Source organism: Hoplias malabaricus, chromosome 5 (genome assembly GCF_029633855.1).
Source record: "Hoplias malabaricus isolate fHopMal1 chromosome 5, fHopMal1.hap1, whole genome shotgun sequence".
Taxonomy (NCBI): Eukaryota; Metazoa; Chordata; class Actinopteri; order Characiformes; family Erythrinidae; genus Hoplias; species Hoplias malabaricus.
Genome location: NC_089804.1, coordinates 50235347 through 50250152, shown reverse-complemented (window position 1 = coordinate 50250152; position 14806 = coordinate 50235347). Strand labels below are relative to the sequence as shown.

The following is a 14806-nucleotide window of genomic DNA, read 5'->3' as shown; positions in this document are numbered from 1 at the left end:
CGCGGTGGGAGTGAAAGCTCTCTCCAGGAACAGCAGCCGCTGAGCGGGGATGAAAGGTTGTAAACATGGCGGCGGCCTTGGAGGAGGATGAGATTGATAACGATGATTACTACTCTTTATTAAACGTGCGGAGGGAGGTATGGCCTTTACCTTATTTATGTATGAGTTTAGAAAGTAATATGCGAGGTCGTTTTGTGGAGGGAAACTCTCGTGGTTTAATGAAGACCACAGTTGCGTGTGATTAAGAGTGGTGTCTGAGTGAAGTGAGCCGCCGCAGTGTGACCCTTTCATTATCATTCATTTCCCCAAGGCACTACAACTGCTGTACCCCTCATCAGCCGTGAATATGACTTCTAAAATAACAACCTCTTTTCAGTATAAACCACACAGGTGGCTTCTCTTTAGAATCATGGAGGTTGAGTAGGTTAAATATTAATCTTGAAACTAATGTTAATTTACCAAACCTGATTTAACTTGCTGAAGTTAACTTGTTTTAATAACCCTCCGTACCACCTTAAACGGTGGACCCCCCCCCCCCGGACACACTTTAAATACCTGACTGGATACATCTAAAACGTCTTTTTTACCAACTTATTACAAACTGGAAGTGAACCCAGCTCTTTCGAGAATGTTCTCTGTAAACCCGAATATCCACTTCTCAAACCAAAGCGTGGTCCTAAGCGTGGTGACCCTCTTTTTAAACTGTTAGCAGATTGAAAGTTAACGTTATCCCAAAAGTCAGTTGTTGTGATATCAACAAAGCCACCCAGTGTGGTTTTTTAATGGGTTTATATGTATGTATGTATGTATGCCATTTGATAGATAATTTTCCAAGAAAAAAAATATCTTTGACTTACGTTGACTTGGATGTAACTCTACAGTACACCTGGATCTATGAGTATGCAATAATACCTGTCTGTATCTCTGCTTACAATCTGCTTCTGACCTGTAGCTCCAAAAACTACGCTCTGCAAGTTGACAGGGTTGGTTTCTAAGTTTTATGATGCAAGGATCACTCGCTGTCTGAATCTGCTAGTTTCCAGTTTAAGGCAGATTTTAGACCACTGCAGTTTCAAAGTTGTAATATTACTATAGCGTTGAAAGCTATGTACGTATATGATGAGTTTTTCAGCACATATAAACACTACCCAGACATGTGATTTTTACAGAGGGTGGTCTGTAAATGTATTGGTCATTTTGGATTTCAAAACAAACTTTTTTGTTGTTGATGTCATTACCCCTGATTCCCATCGAAGCCATTGTGAAGAATTGTGAAGAGTTTGTGTACATTTATTTACACCACATTTCGCAGTTGAACTGCACTGAATGATATTTTATATCTTGCCAATTAAATAATGTTGAAACTCTGCAGAATTCCTCTTTATACAGTGGAACCCCTACTTACGAACTTGATCCGTTCCGTGACCCGGTTCTTAAGTAGAAAAGCTGGTAATACTGTTACCTCTGGTAACAGTAATAAAAAATAATTGAAGTTTTAAGTGGTTACATATCGAAGACGTGACGACTGGCTGGAGGAGTAACACAGGCACTGGCTGTATGACGGGAGGTGGGGGGTGGGTGGAATAACGGAGAGTAGGCGGGTGAATGTGGGGAGACGAAGCGTAGATACGGCTTAACTTAGCACGAATTTCGATGTCTGCTATTTACACTAATGCTAAATTGCTAAAGCTACAATTTGCTAATCTTAAAAGCTCACTCAAGTCTGGACGCGCTGGGAGACTCGGCTATTGGGGTCAGTGGCTATTTCCAGCCGCCGGCTCGGAGGAGGCTCGGGTTCGTTTCTAGAGTCATGGTTCGTTGGTGGAGGCAAAAAAATATTCAAATGCCCGGTTCGTAGCTTGGAAAGTTTGTTAGTATAGGCGTTCATTAGTAGAGGTTCCACTTTGCGTATTTTAAAATATTTACTTCATAGATCAATTGATAATTTGGGAAAATACATGTGACGTGGTGAATTGTAGTTGGTTGATACTAGAATGAAGATTTCTGCTTTATTATTTTGCCAATTTGAAACACTAGCAACATTATAGCGCAACAAGTAAATCCTGTGGAGCAAGTACCCTCATGCAATCCATATGTTGGAAATCTGTTGCTTTCAGCTTTAGTGAGTTGCTCAAAAATGGAATGGCTTGGAATGGCACTTGGATATACAGACAGCAGATTCACCACTGAGGTTAACTGGACCACAGTTTCTTTTACCTTTTTTTCATAATCAGTTCTTGGCTGAATTTAGTGTGAATATATATACGTTTGATTTTCCCCTCCTGATTATGAATGCCCTGAAATGAACTCCTCCTTTATAATAATCTGATGCAACTGTAGTTTATCCTGTGTTAGGATTTATGAAAAGTCTTAAGCCTTGTATTTTCAGGCCACACAAGAAGAACTCAAGGCATCATATCGCCGCCTTTGCATGCTCTACCACCCCGATAAACACAGAGATCCTGAGCTGAAGAGACAGGCAGAACAGCTTTTTAACTTGGTGCACCAGGCATACGAAGGTAAGAGTTGTCAGTGTGCCAAATATCTTTATTGAATGTGCTTTGAAGAATGAGTTTCTTCAGCTGCATTTTGACTTTTCCAATGAACTGTATTGAACTTGTGTCTGACAGTGCAAGAAATAATATGATCAGGAAATATGTTTCCCCTCTACAGTTCTAAGTGATCCACAGTCTAGAGCAATCTATGACATATATGGAAAGAGAGGGCTGGATGTAGAAGGATGGGAGGTAAGCCTAGCTTTAAAATATATTTATAAATAAAACTTGATGCTTTGGTGTTATTGTTTGGTGTTATTGTCCAACAAGATTAACACACCCCTTTAATTGGTAAATTCTAAATATTAAAGGTGTGCCTGTTGCCAATAGAATGCAGTGTTTCCGCTATGTGTATTTTGCAGCGGCAGCCCACAGCTGCTCAATCTGAGTTTAAATAATTACATGAAAACTAAATTACAAAATCAAGGGGCTTTAATTTTGGAGTGAGGAATACAGGAAGTGGAATACAGGAAGCTTCTATCTCTACACACCTGACAAATGAGAGAGAAAGAGACAGGGAGAAAAAAGAGAAGAGGAAAAAAGAAAGGTAGATTAAACTAGCTTTACAGTTGAAATGTTATTGAATGTTACTTTCGGTTTGGCACATACTGCCTAATGAACAGTGGAGTTCTCTGGAGTGATGTAGCAACATCCAAAATCCTCACAGAAACATTCCAAGATGTACTTTCAAAACTTCCACCTGCAACCTGCAAAAACTATGGTTATGCCCTTCATTTTAAAAGAAATATTGCATAAGCAGGTGCCTACACTTCTGGAAAGTATGCTATGCTCAAACAGAAACACATTGATTTTTCAGGTAGTGGAAAGGAAGAGAACACCGGCTGAGATCCGGGAAGAGTTTGAGCGTCTTCAGAGGGAGCGGGAGGAGAGAAGACTGCAGCAAAGGACCAACCCTAAGGTTTTATTTGTATTATGTATGATCTTTTACCTGAGGTTACTGTCAGTTTGCCTGTAAACTTACTGATCTTCTCTTTGGACAGGGGACAATCAGTGTGGGTGTGGATGCCACAGACCTTTTCGATCACTATGAGGAAGATTATGAGGAGATGTCTGGTGGTGGCTTGCCCCACGTTGAGATTAACAAGATGCATATATCTCAGTCCATAGAGGTATGTGATTGTATTTTTTTAACTGATCAGAATTAGATTTAAATTCAGCTTTTCTTACGACATTAAATGGAACCTGGGAGCAGGCAATTTCTCAGTGTAAATATAGACTCCCCCGAGTAGGAGTTTTTTAAGCACGTATGTGTTTATTTATTTTCAGGCACCTCTGACAACAAAAGACACAGCCATTCTCTCTGGCTCTCTCTCCACGCACAATGGTAATGGTGGTGGAAACATTAACCTGGCTCTACGGCGGGTGACCTCAGCGAAAGGCTGGGGAGAGGTGCGGGCTTTGTTTGCTCTTTCATACACATTTACTCTGATTGACAACGGAGAGGAAACCCATCACTTTTCTGTCTGCAGGTTGAATTAGGAGCTGGAGACACACATGGTCCTCTCTTTGGGATGAAGATTTTCCGCAACTTGACACCTCGCTGGTGAGTAATGCAGGGGATAGCAGTGTTTTGAAGTCGTTTAAACCCTTGTCAGAAAACAAGAGGCATTCAAACAGAAAGTGATCAAGCATGAAAAGCATGGCATTCTATTTATTTAAATTTGGGTCCTTTGCTTTTGATTTAGTCCCAGTTTAGTTTGGTTTGTTGGTCACTGGAATGATGAAGGCCACTTATACCCATGCATAGTGCCCTGTTAAAAGGGGAATTGATAGTCTGACAGCTCTTGATCTTCTAGAGCTGCCTAGAATTCTATAGAACAAGAGATAACAGATTTCAAAAATCATAGTCTATAGAAGCCTCTACAATACGTGGGTTTAAGAAAATAAATAAATAAATAATAAAAAATAAAGAATATTTATTTCATAATATTTTTTTGGGCTACTTTAAATATGACAGTCTTTCATTGGCTAATATACTAACTTCTCTTTTAGAACAAGAGATAGAGCATCTATAAAAACTCCAGTTTAGTGACCAAGATATTGTAGATATTATTATATTTAGATTGTACAAATTTTAAGAATGTTGTATGTTGCTGTGCTGATTAACTGGGCGCAGCTAGCAACAACTCTTACACCCCTTACACATATAAACTCTGAGGAACTTCAGCGTATCAGGTCCAGAGTGGTCCTTTCACACATGCTGCGCACAGTGTGAGATTTTCTGTGTTGGGTGCGCTTTTGCAGCAGGAAATGCTTGTGAGCTTTAGGCATGAAGTGGTGTTTGTGCAGGAGAAACTCTGGCGCATTAGCAGCAGTGTTCACACACATGCTGACTCTGAATACACCCAGAGTCTTTACTATGGGGCTGTCAGGAATTGCTAGTGCTACTCATCTGCTCAAAAAAATGACCTCCGGGTACACCCCAGAACATTTCTGGGTTGCCATGCATGAGAGAAAGGAGCTCTGGTTATTCCTGTGTTTCTTCTTAATGGTTGTACAGTATTGTGAATTTGCTGCAAATTTTCAGTGTTCTGTCAGAGAAATATAAGACAGCTCACACATGTACGCAGGAATCGTATGGAACAGGTTTATTGAATATTAAACATTGTTAATGTTTATCTTCCAGCTTTATGACTGCACAATGTGGGATGCAGTTTTCATCGCGTGGAGTGAGGCCAGGTGTCACTACCATGCTTGCACGCCACCTAGATAAGAACACCATGGGCTACCTACAGTGGCGTTGGGGTGCTCAGTCCTCTATGAACACCAGCGTCGTCAGAGACACAAAGAGCAGCCATTTCACGTTTGCTGTGCAGGTCAGTGCCATTTTAACACTACTGTCAAACAGGGTACAGTTGAATGACTAAGGGGGTTTTCAGGGGAGGTTTTTTGCTCAAGAAACTAAGATTGAAATGAGTTATTCCCAACTGAGAAAGTTAATCTGCCAAGTCTATTTGTTGTTCACCATGTTCTTATTGCTTCCTGGTTATTCTCATGTTGAATGATTACATTTGCTGTTTGGTAAACCCAATAGCCAAATTTCAGTGCTTTTGCTGTGACATATTCACCAAGCCAACTGAAGCAGACAGGTCTATTATTCTACATTTACATGCAGCACACTCTCTGTCATTCAGCAGCCCTTGAACACATTTTTGATTGACATGTATATCGCCGTCCTGTAAAGGACACTGTGTGAAGTATGCCCAGTTGTGTTAAATCAGAAAATACAGAGTGAAGTACTTTGCCAAGTATTTTCAGACCTGCCAACATGGCATTTAATGTGGTTGTTAAACTAATATGTGGTCACACTCTTAATATGCTTGTGTTAAATCCTATTGTTCTCTCCTTATAATAGCTGGGGATCCCACACACTTTCATAATGATGAGCTACCAGTACAAATTCCAAGATGATGATCAGACCAAGATCAAGGGCTCTGTCAAGTAAATAACATTTTTTTTGTTAAATTTGGATGTTCTTGATTGTAGCTGTTTCAAAAATCACTTAAAGAAATTGCCTTATATTGCCAGTCATTGTCTGCATTTAACAGCATATTTACTTAGTATTCTGTTTGTTTTTAGATCAGGGTTTTTTGGAACCGTGTTGGAGTACGGTGCTGAGACTAAGATCAGTCGACACAGCATTCTTGGAGCTACCGTCAGTGTTGGAGTACCACAAGGGGTCTCCCTCAAGATCAAGTATGAAGGGGGTGCTGATTGTAAACACATTTTTAAAATGTTGTTTCTTTACAAAACGTAAAGGAAATTAAATTCTATTACACTTTTCGTGTTTCAGATTGAACAGGGCCAGCCAGACATACTTCTTTCCAATACATTTAACGGACCAGCTTCTCCCCAGTGCAGTGTTCTATGCCACTGTTGGACCTCTTGTATTTTACCTGGTCATCCAGAGGCTTGTTATCAAACCGTATGTTCGTGCCCAGAAGGAACAGTAAGTCTCCAAGGGTCCCCATGCACTTTGGATGTCCATAACATGTTGAGGCTGTAAAAAGATTTTGAAAGAAACGTGAAATGGATAAGAGATTAATTTTCCTAATAATATAACTTGCTTTGAATGTAGTGGGCAGTTAGTTAATTATATTAAAATTTGTGCAAAATATGTTCTTGAAAGATCTATGGACCACAAAGTATTCATTAAGTTCTTGGATTTTAACCTTGTGCCCTTTTTGACAAGAAATTCTTTCAGCCTAGCTGTGCAATTAATGTTTGGCTCAAAGATCTCTTTATGCATTGATAATAGTACAGAGGCACAATAATAATGTAATTTACACTTGTTACTCATTCAGATATAATAGACCCATAATTACTATTAACCTTGGTTAAAAATTGAAAGAAAAGATCATGATAATGTAAGGTAGTGGTTTAAATATATATATATATATATATATATATATATATATATATATATATATATATATATATATATATATATATATATATATATAGTTATATTTATTTATTTATTTATTTATTTTTGGCTTAGGTGTTTAGGTCAGGGCACTAATAACCATCTCAATGCAATTCAACTGCAATAGCCAAAGAAGGATTCAGTAATGTAACTACTTTTGTGTGGATTTGTTTTTGTATTTTGGATCGCTGTCCTGTTGGAGGATCCAACATTTAGTCAGTTTTAGCTTTCAGGTCAATAAAATGGAGTTGACTGTATGTGCTGGGGAATGTAGCTTGTTGTAAATTACATTTGCATTTGACTGCTGCTTCTGTGCAGAGAACTGGAGAAACAGCGGGAAAGCACTGCGTCTGACATTGCCAAAAAGAAGCAAGAGGCAGAAGCTGCAGTGAGTCCACAGAGCCCAACACACTGCTGATAATTTCTTTATAGAATGAATAAAGACAGTAAATTGTTGTGCCATTCTCTGTTCTTCTTATGGAAAAATTACAACCATAATTTTTAATGATTTTTTTATAACTATAATTTCTCCAAGGAATGAAATTGTTGCACTCTTTAAGAATCATTTGACTTCGATAGTATTATAAAATTATACTTTCTTGATTCCTCCTGCAGGTTCTGTTGATGCAGGAATCTGTGCGCCGGATCATTGAAGCTGAGGAGTCTAAAATGGGTAAGAGGGCATAACCAATTTCCCGCATAGCCACTATTTTACACAGCATCAGTTGACAGTATTCTTGATACAAAGATTTTGATGGAGCGCTTACAAGGGATTTTGATTGAATACTTTCATAGGCTTGATCATACTCAACGCCTGGTATGGGAAGTTTGTGACTGACAACAGTAGAAAGCATGAGAGAGCACGAGTCATTGACGTGACTGTGCCTCTTCAGTGCCTTGTGAAGGACTCCAAACTCATTCTCACAGAGGCATCAAAGGTAATCGTCACTAAATCTTAATTTGTATGATTGGGTATAAATGTACGGTCTAAAATGAAACTTATGATAAACTCAGGCAAAAATTATTCTTATTTTATTATTTTTAAGAAATAATGATTAATTCTGTTTTCCTAACCTCAGGCTGGCTTACCAGGCTTCTACGACCCCTGTGTAGGTGAGGATAAGAGCCTGAAAGTGCTCTATCAGTTCAGAGGCGTCATGCATCAGGTTCTTTGTGGTGACACAGAAGCACTCAGGATACCAAAACAATGTACGTATACTACAGAAAGCAGGATATTTTTTCCATTTAGCCAGGTAACTTTAGCAAAGAGTCAAGTCTGGCTGATTGAAAGAGCTGAGGGACATCAGTCAATTTTGCCTTTTATTTATTTTCAGAAATACACTATATTACCAAAAGTATTCACACACCCATGCAAATCATTGACAATTCATGTGTTTCAATCACTTCCATGGTCACAGGCATATAAAACCAAGCACCTAGGCATGCAAACTGCATCTACAAACAGTTGCGCAAGTCGTGAAATGTTAGTGGTATTCTAACAAAGAGTAAGTAATTGGGAACCACAGCAACTCAGCCACAAAGTGATAGGCCGCGTAAAATAACGGAGAATGTTCAGCGGATGCTGAGGCGCGTAGTGCACAGGGGTCACCAACTTTCTGCAGAGTCAATCTCTACAGACCTCCAAACTTCATATGACTTCAGATTAGCTCAAGAACTGTGCGTAGAGAGCTTCATGGAAGGGATTTCCATGGCCATGCAGCTGCATCCAAGCCTTACATGACCAAGAGCAATGCAAAGCGCCGGATGCAGTGGTGTAAAGCATGTCGCCACTGGACTCTAGTGCAGGGAATTGTTTTCTGGAGTGAGGAATCCCGCGGAAAATGGTACTTGCCTGATTGCATTGTGCCAAGTGTAAAGTTTGGTGGAGGGGGGATTATGGTGCGGGGCTGTTGGGCTCGACCCCTTGGCTCCAGTGAAAGGAACTCTTAATCCTTCAGCATACGAGGACAATTTGGACAATTTCATGCTTCGAACTTTGTGGGAACAGTTTGGGGATGGCCCCTGTTCCAACATAACTGTGCACCAGTGCACAAAACAAGGTCCATAAAGACATGGATGAGTGAGTTTGGTGTGGAAGAACTTGACTGCCCTGCACAAAGTCTTGTTTATAACCCGACAGAACACCTTTGGGATGAATCAGAGCGGAGGCTGCAAGCCTGCCCTTCTCATCCAACATCATTATATGAGCTCACAAACGGGCTTCTTGCACTGTTGTCAAAAATTCCCATAAACACGTTCCTAAACCTTGTGGAAAGCCTTCCCAGAACAGTTGAAGCTGTTAAAGTGGCAAAAGGTGGGCAGATATCATATATAACCCTGTGGATTAAGAATAGGATGTCACTCAAGTTCATATGCATTCGAAAGCAGACAAGTGAATACTTTTGGCAAAATAGCATAGCTTGATCAAACTTTGTAAAAGGTTTCTTATTTGTCAAAGCAGGATTTCACCATTTATCCAGATAACTTCAGCACATACTCAAATACATATAATACGAGAATTCAGTAATCCCTCGCTACTTCGCGGTTCATCTTTCGCGGATTCGCTACTTTGCAGGTTTTTTCAAGGGGGCTTATGGCCGCTATATCGCGGATATTGAGGGAAAATCTAGGAAAAACGTATTTCTTACGTACAGTACATGTATTGTTCATGTCCACATCCGGGTGAAATTTACTTACGCTAAATCACAGCTTAGGAATTATTCTATTAAAGAAACTGGTAGGATATCACATGTAGTTCCAGCTGAAAAACATAGAATGACGGCATGGTGGTGCAGCAGGTAGTGTCGCAGTCACACAGCTCCAGGGACCTGGAGGTTGTGGGTTCGATTCCCGCTCCGGGTGACTGTCTGTGAGGAGTTAGTGTGTTTTCCCTGTGTCCGCGTGGGTTTCCTCCGGGTGCTCTGGTTTCCTCCCACAGTCCAAAAACACACGTTGGTAGATGGATTGGCGACTCAAAAGTGTCTGTAGGTGTGTGTGTGTGTTGTCCTGTGAAGGACTGGCGCCCCCTCCAGGGTTTATTCCCGCCTTGCGCCCAATGATTCCAGGTAGGCTCTGGACTCACCGTGACCCTGAACTGGATAAGCGCTTACAGATAATGAATGAATGAATGTTTAATGCAAAGGGTGGGTTGTTAACAGTAACAGGGAGGGTTTTAAAAGTCTAAATACTCTTTAAATACATTAAAAAAAAAAACATCTTTCCTCTACGTCGCGGAAATTCGTTTTTCGCGGGTTGTTTTGGAACACATTCCCCGTGAAAAAACGAGAGATCACTGTACTTCAGTTATCTTGCTAGTTGAAAAATACTGCTTTGTGACCTCAAGTTGTGTTCTGTTGTATATTGTCATCTTGTTTTATTTTGTTACCTGTCAGTGGTCGTTAGTGTCTAAAGTCTCTAATTTCTTTCTCTTTTTTTTTTTCCCTGTATTGCAGCTCATAGGATTGATAATGACTCTTAGGAACCATTATCTACAGAGCTGGAAGGGACAGCTTGGAATGACAAAGGATAAATGGATGTTGTTTTATAGTAACTTGGATATTCCCTGTGGCCTAAAAGTCATTCATATGCATATGTACTTTTTTATGTGCAGTTCGAATTGTTATGCAAAAGGGAATAATTCCACTGGAAGAATGCATGAATTTGCCTAAAGCGCCCCTGAAAAAATATGACCTGTCAAAAAAAAAGAAAATGAATTTGGGAATCATTGGTATCTTTCATGTAATCTTAGTCTTTTTTACTTTCTAAATGATCTTCTACCTTTTGAAAATGGTCACTGTACTAGCATATGAATGAACTGTACTGGAGGGCTTCCAGGACACAACAGTGCCTCAGTGTTCAGCCCTCATGTGAGAGCTATTTTCACTAAAAAAGGCATCAGAGGGTGAGCATGCTGGTGAACCAATTCACATAATCACACTAAAAAATAAGCTCCAGCTCCATGTATCAATCCTTGTTAATCACAGGGTTCATTGTTCTTGTTTCATATTTAAACACCAACATACACTGCAAATCAGCTCACGGGACTAGGTGGCTACTGACTTACCTTGTACTGAGGTAAGACTTCAGTTGTTTCTAATAAACATTTACCATTCCATTTAATTCTAATCCATTCTCTATAAATCTATTGGGTGTACATCACTAGTTTCATAAAGTTGCCTTAGAAACCTATTACATAAGAATAGCATGGGTCTGCTGTAATCCCTTTTCGACTGGTCAAATTAATTAGTAATTTATTTGTTTTAATGTTGATCAAACATTGTAGTGAAATGTACATGGGGGTGAGCAATATGTCCAAACTATAAAACCCTTTGTCAAAGTCCAAAATCCATCCTATTACCTACATTTTCAAAATTGAATATGTTGAAATAGATATAGAAATAAATAATCTGCTATATTTATAGCACATGTATAAATAAGTACTGCGATTATTATTCAGTATTAATATGCTGTGATGTATATTTCCAATTAGACATTGACTATATTCAAGATATGCTCATTAAAAGCATACTGAGACATAATTTTAAATAAGCTTCATTAAACCATAATGATAAAATAGCCATATTGCCCACCCCTAATTGCAGAAAAATACCATGTCTTCTCCAACCTTGTTCTCAAAGACTTGAAGAAAGCTGACATTGATAAGTAATAATGACCACTCAGGTTCATTTGTCTTGGTACAGAGGCTCTCGACCTTCTTGAACTCACTATATGTCCAGTTAAAATTATTTTTAGTGCCCTGATTAATAATTTAACCTATTCCCTGCCAGCATGGCCATCTTGATCATGATGCCTTTTTGCAATTAAGGGAATTATAAAGCAGTTCTGTGTGGTTGATTAAGATATGAACTGTTTAATCCAAATGCCTTTCATTGAAAGGACTGGCTGTACAGCATCTCTCTGTATCAGGAATGTGTTCTCTTTCAGAGCGACTATCATTTGTAAAGTACATATTCTCTGTACATTTGCCATGTGGGGGGTGGAGATATATTAATAAATTCTCAAAATAAATACAGATCATTTTGTGTTCTGTACTTCTGTTTAAGAATGCATTCTATGATATTTTTTATTCTGATCGGCATAAAACTACTTTAGTGTAGAGCAGTTGAAGCTGGGTACTTTTATAGTGTTTCAAATAATACGATATGGCCTACGTCATTTTGACATTTTGTAGTCATTTTTTTGCATTGATTTAATTTTGATGACATTAAAGGAGATGAGTGAATGCCAAGGGGCAGAAATGTAAATCAAATCTCTGTAAATGAAGAGAAAGAAATACTTAGAAATAATAATATACCAGGAATTATGTATTTATTGGTGTCAGTTTCACAGAATTTGACAAAAAATATAACAATGTACAACTAAGTGCATTTATACAGTTTGCTCATACCTCTTTAACACACACTGTGGTATCGTTAAATGTTTTCCCAACAATGAATTCTGGATGATGACAAACAAGGTCATATTCATTGTGTTGCCCGTGCACTTTATCTTAACAAGACAGTTATTGCAAATCATAGTCTTTGTCTATTTTTGTTTGTCCCTCCTGTATTGTAAATGTCAATGTGGGCCCAAACTTTTGACTTGAAAAATGACGGTGTCTGATTTGTTGTCCGCCATTTCTCCACTGCAAGTTTCTCTTTCTTTGCTGCAGGTTTAACCTATTCATTTGATTAGTGCAGCAGGTGGTGTAATGAAGCAAACAAGAGGGTGAGTTTTTGGGAGTTTAGAGCACTTACGTTTCACATAACAATAATGTATCGCAAACAAGAACAGTACGGTTTATTGCCGTATCGATATGTTGTGTCATGCCTAGCTGGGAATGTTAAAAGTATGCTTTGTTAATTCATCTGAAAGTTGAACATGGAATTATTTTCATAGACACTTTAGGTTTAAAATATATATTTGCCTTTAAACGTATTTGGTCCTTTATTCTTTGTTCAGAAACGTTGTGGACCTTAAGAACGTATGTGTGTGTGTATATAAAATAGAAGCTTAAAATATTGTTGTTGTCTTATCAAATTTAAAAAAAAATTGCTGTTTATTTCTCTGTATAATCCACCAGGCAAAGGCATTCACAGGGCAAAACAACAACAGGTTAATGTAAATTATGAATGCATTTTAACATTCATTCATCTCTAACAGCTTAATTCTGGTCAGATAGGTCTGGAACTTTAAATCATTGGGAACAAGGTATCACAACCCTAGACAAGGCACCAGCCCATTACAGAACATCACTCACAGTCACTCACATGCTCACACTTTCAGGATTTTGTACAGCTCGTCCACCTACCAACAAATGTGTTTAGATTGTGGGAGGACACTGGAGTGCTTTGTGGAAACACTTGCACAGAGAGAAAACATTAAATTCTGCACCTGAGGTGAGGATCAAACCCAGAACACTGAGATCCTGCAACATTATTTGATTTTTTAATATTTTTATGAGAATCATAAGTTTATTATTATTATTGTTATTATTATTATTTTATGGCACCCTCTCCAGGACATGTTCCCGCCTTGCATACAGTGATTCCGGGTAGGCTCCGGACCAACTGCAACCCTGTACTGGATAGGTGGTAACAGACAATGTTTAAATGAATTAATAATATGATTTCTAATAACTTAAGAAGCTTAAGTTACACAGCTTAATTTAACAGTGTATATAGGCTTTCTGTGACCAAACTTAAAAATGTAGAACAGCAGCAATCTCAAAATAATTTAATTATTTATTTATTTTATTTATTTATTTATTTTATTAGGCATTTTGAATTTTTGAGGAAAAAAAAAAAAAAAAAAAAAAATATATATATATATATATATATATATATATATATATATATATATATATATATAAACAATAGATAAAATAAAGAGTCAAGAACTCTTATTTTGGATATTGTGCACTGTTGGTGGAATATGGTAAAATAATTTAGTATATTTAATGTATGATTTCTTATAATAGACGAAACCTTTATCTTGGACGCAAATATGAACCTGAATCTTGTTGTTTTTTATGAAACGTGAATATATTCCTAATATCTAAATGACTGATGGTGAATGGTATACATAATAATGGGCGGGTCCCCGTTGCTGTGTGTGACGTCAGCATCGCCCCTCTGTAGCGCTAGAGAGGGGAAAAAAGGGAGTAAAGTAGTGATGGACATTCCGAATCTTTTCAGTGAGTCGGTTCAATTGACTCGGTTTCCGAGTAAGAGTCGACTGGCCATTGGCAGCTTTCCCACATTTACCCTAGATGGTGATATTTTCTGATATTTAATGATAAATATTATCTAATTATACTGTTCAAATTACAAAATTACTAAATATATAGATTCCTTTAATTATTTTCTGTAAACTTTCCTCAAGTTTAAGGTCACACTGGGTCCAGAACCCACCTGGAATCACAGGGCTCAAAGTAGGAACACACTCTGGAAAGGGTGCCAGTCCATCACATGGCACCACACACTCTATTTGTAAATAGTCATCCCACTTACCAGTGTTTCTGAACTGTGTGAGGAAACTAGAGCATCTGGAGCAAATGCGCACAGACATGGGGAGAACACACCTAACTCCTCACAGACAGTGACTTGAGGCAGGGACGGAATCCACGGTGTCAGGCAGGAATCACAGGACAGAGGCCGAAACTAAAATGACCTGTACTCTCTTTAGCTCCCTACATAGCTCATGAAATAATGGAAGTTACCTCAAACACAGAATTATAATCAGCATTTATATTCATTAGTACACATTTTGAATGTAGACTGATTATAGTGATGTAGGGGTTCAG

General features: G+C 38.4%; 1 protein-coding gene across 1 annotated transcript; it reads left to right on the top strand.

Moving 5' to 3' along the window:
- dnajc11a (DnaJ (Hsp40) homolog, subfamily C, member 11a) lies at window positions 1-12010 on the top strand. Its single transcript, XM_066671251.1, has 16 exons — window positions 1-137; window positions 2390-2519; window positions 2674-2747; window positions 3373-3474; window positions 3557-3685; window positions 3843-3965; window positions 4046-4119; window positions 5203-5392; window positions 5932-6017; window positions 6156-6272; window positions 6370-6525; window positions 7321-7390; window positions 7618-7675; window positions 7798-7940; window positions 8082-8211; window positions 10455-12010. Exons 1-16 carry the CDS (start codon window positions 66-68, stop codon window positions 10478-10480), a joined length of 1680 nt encoding a protein of 559 aa, XP_066527348.1. The 5' UTR covers window positions 1-65; the 3' UTR covers window positions 10481-12010.
- The last annotated feature ends 2796 nt before the right edge of the window (window positions 12011-14806 follow it).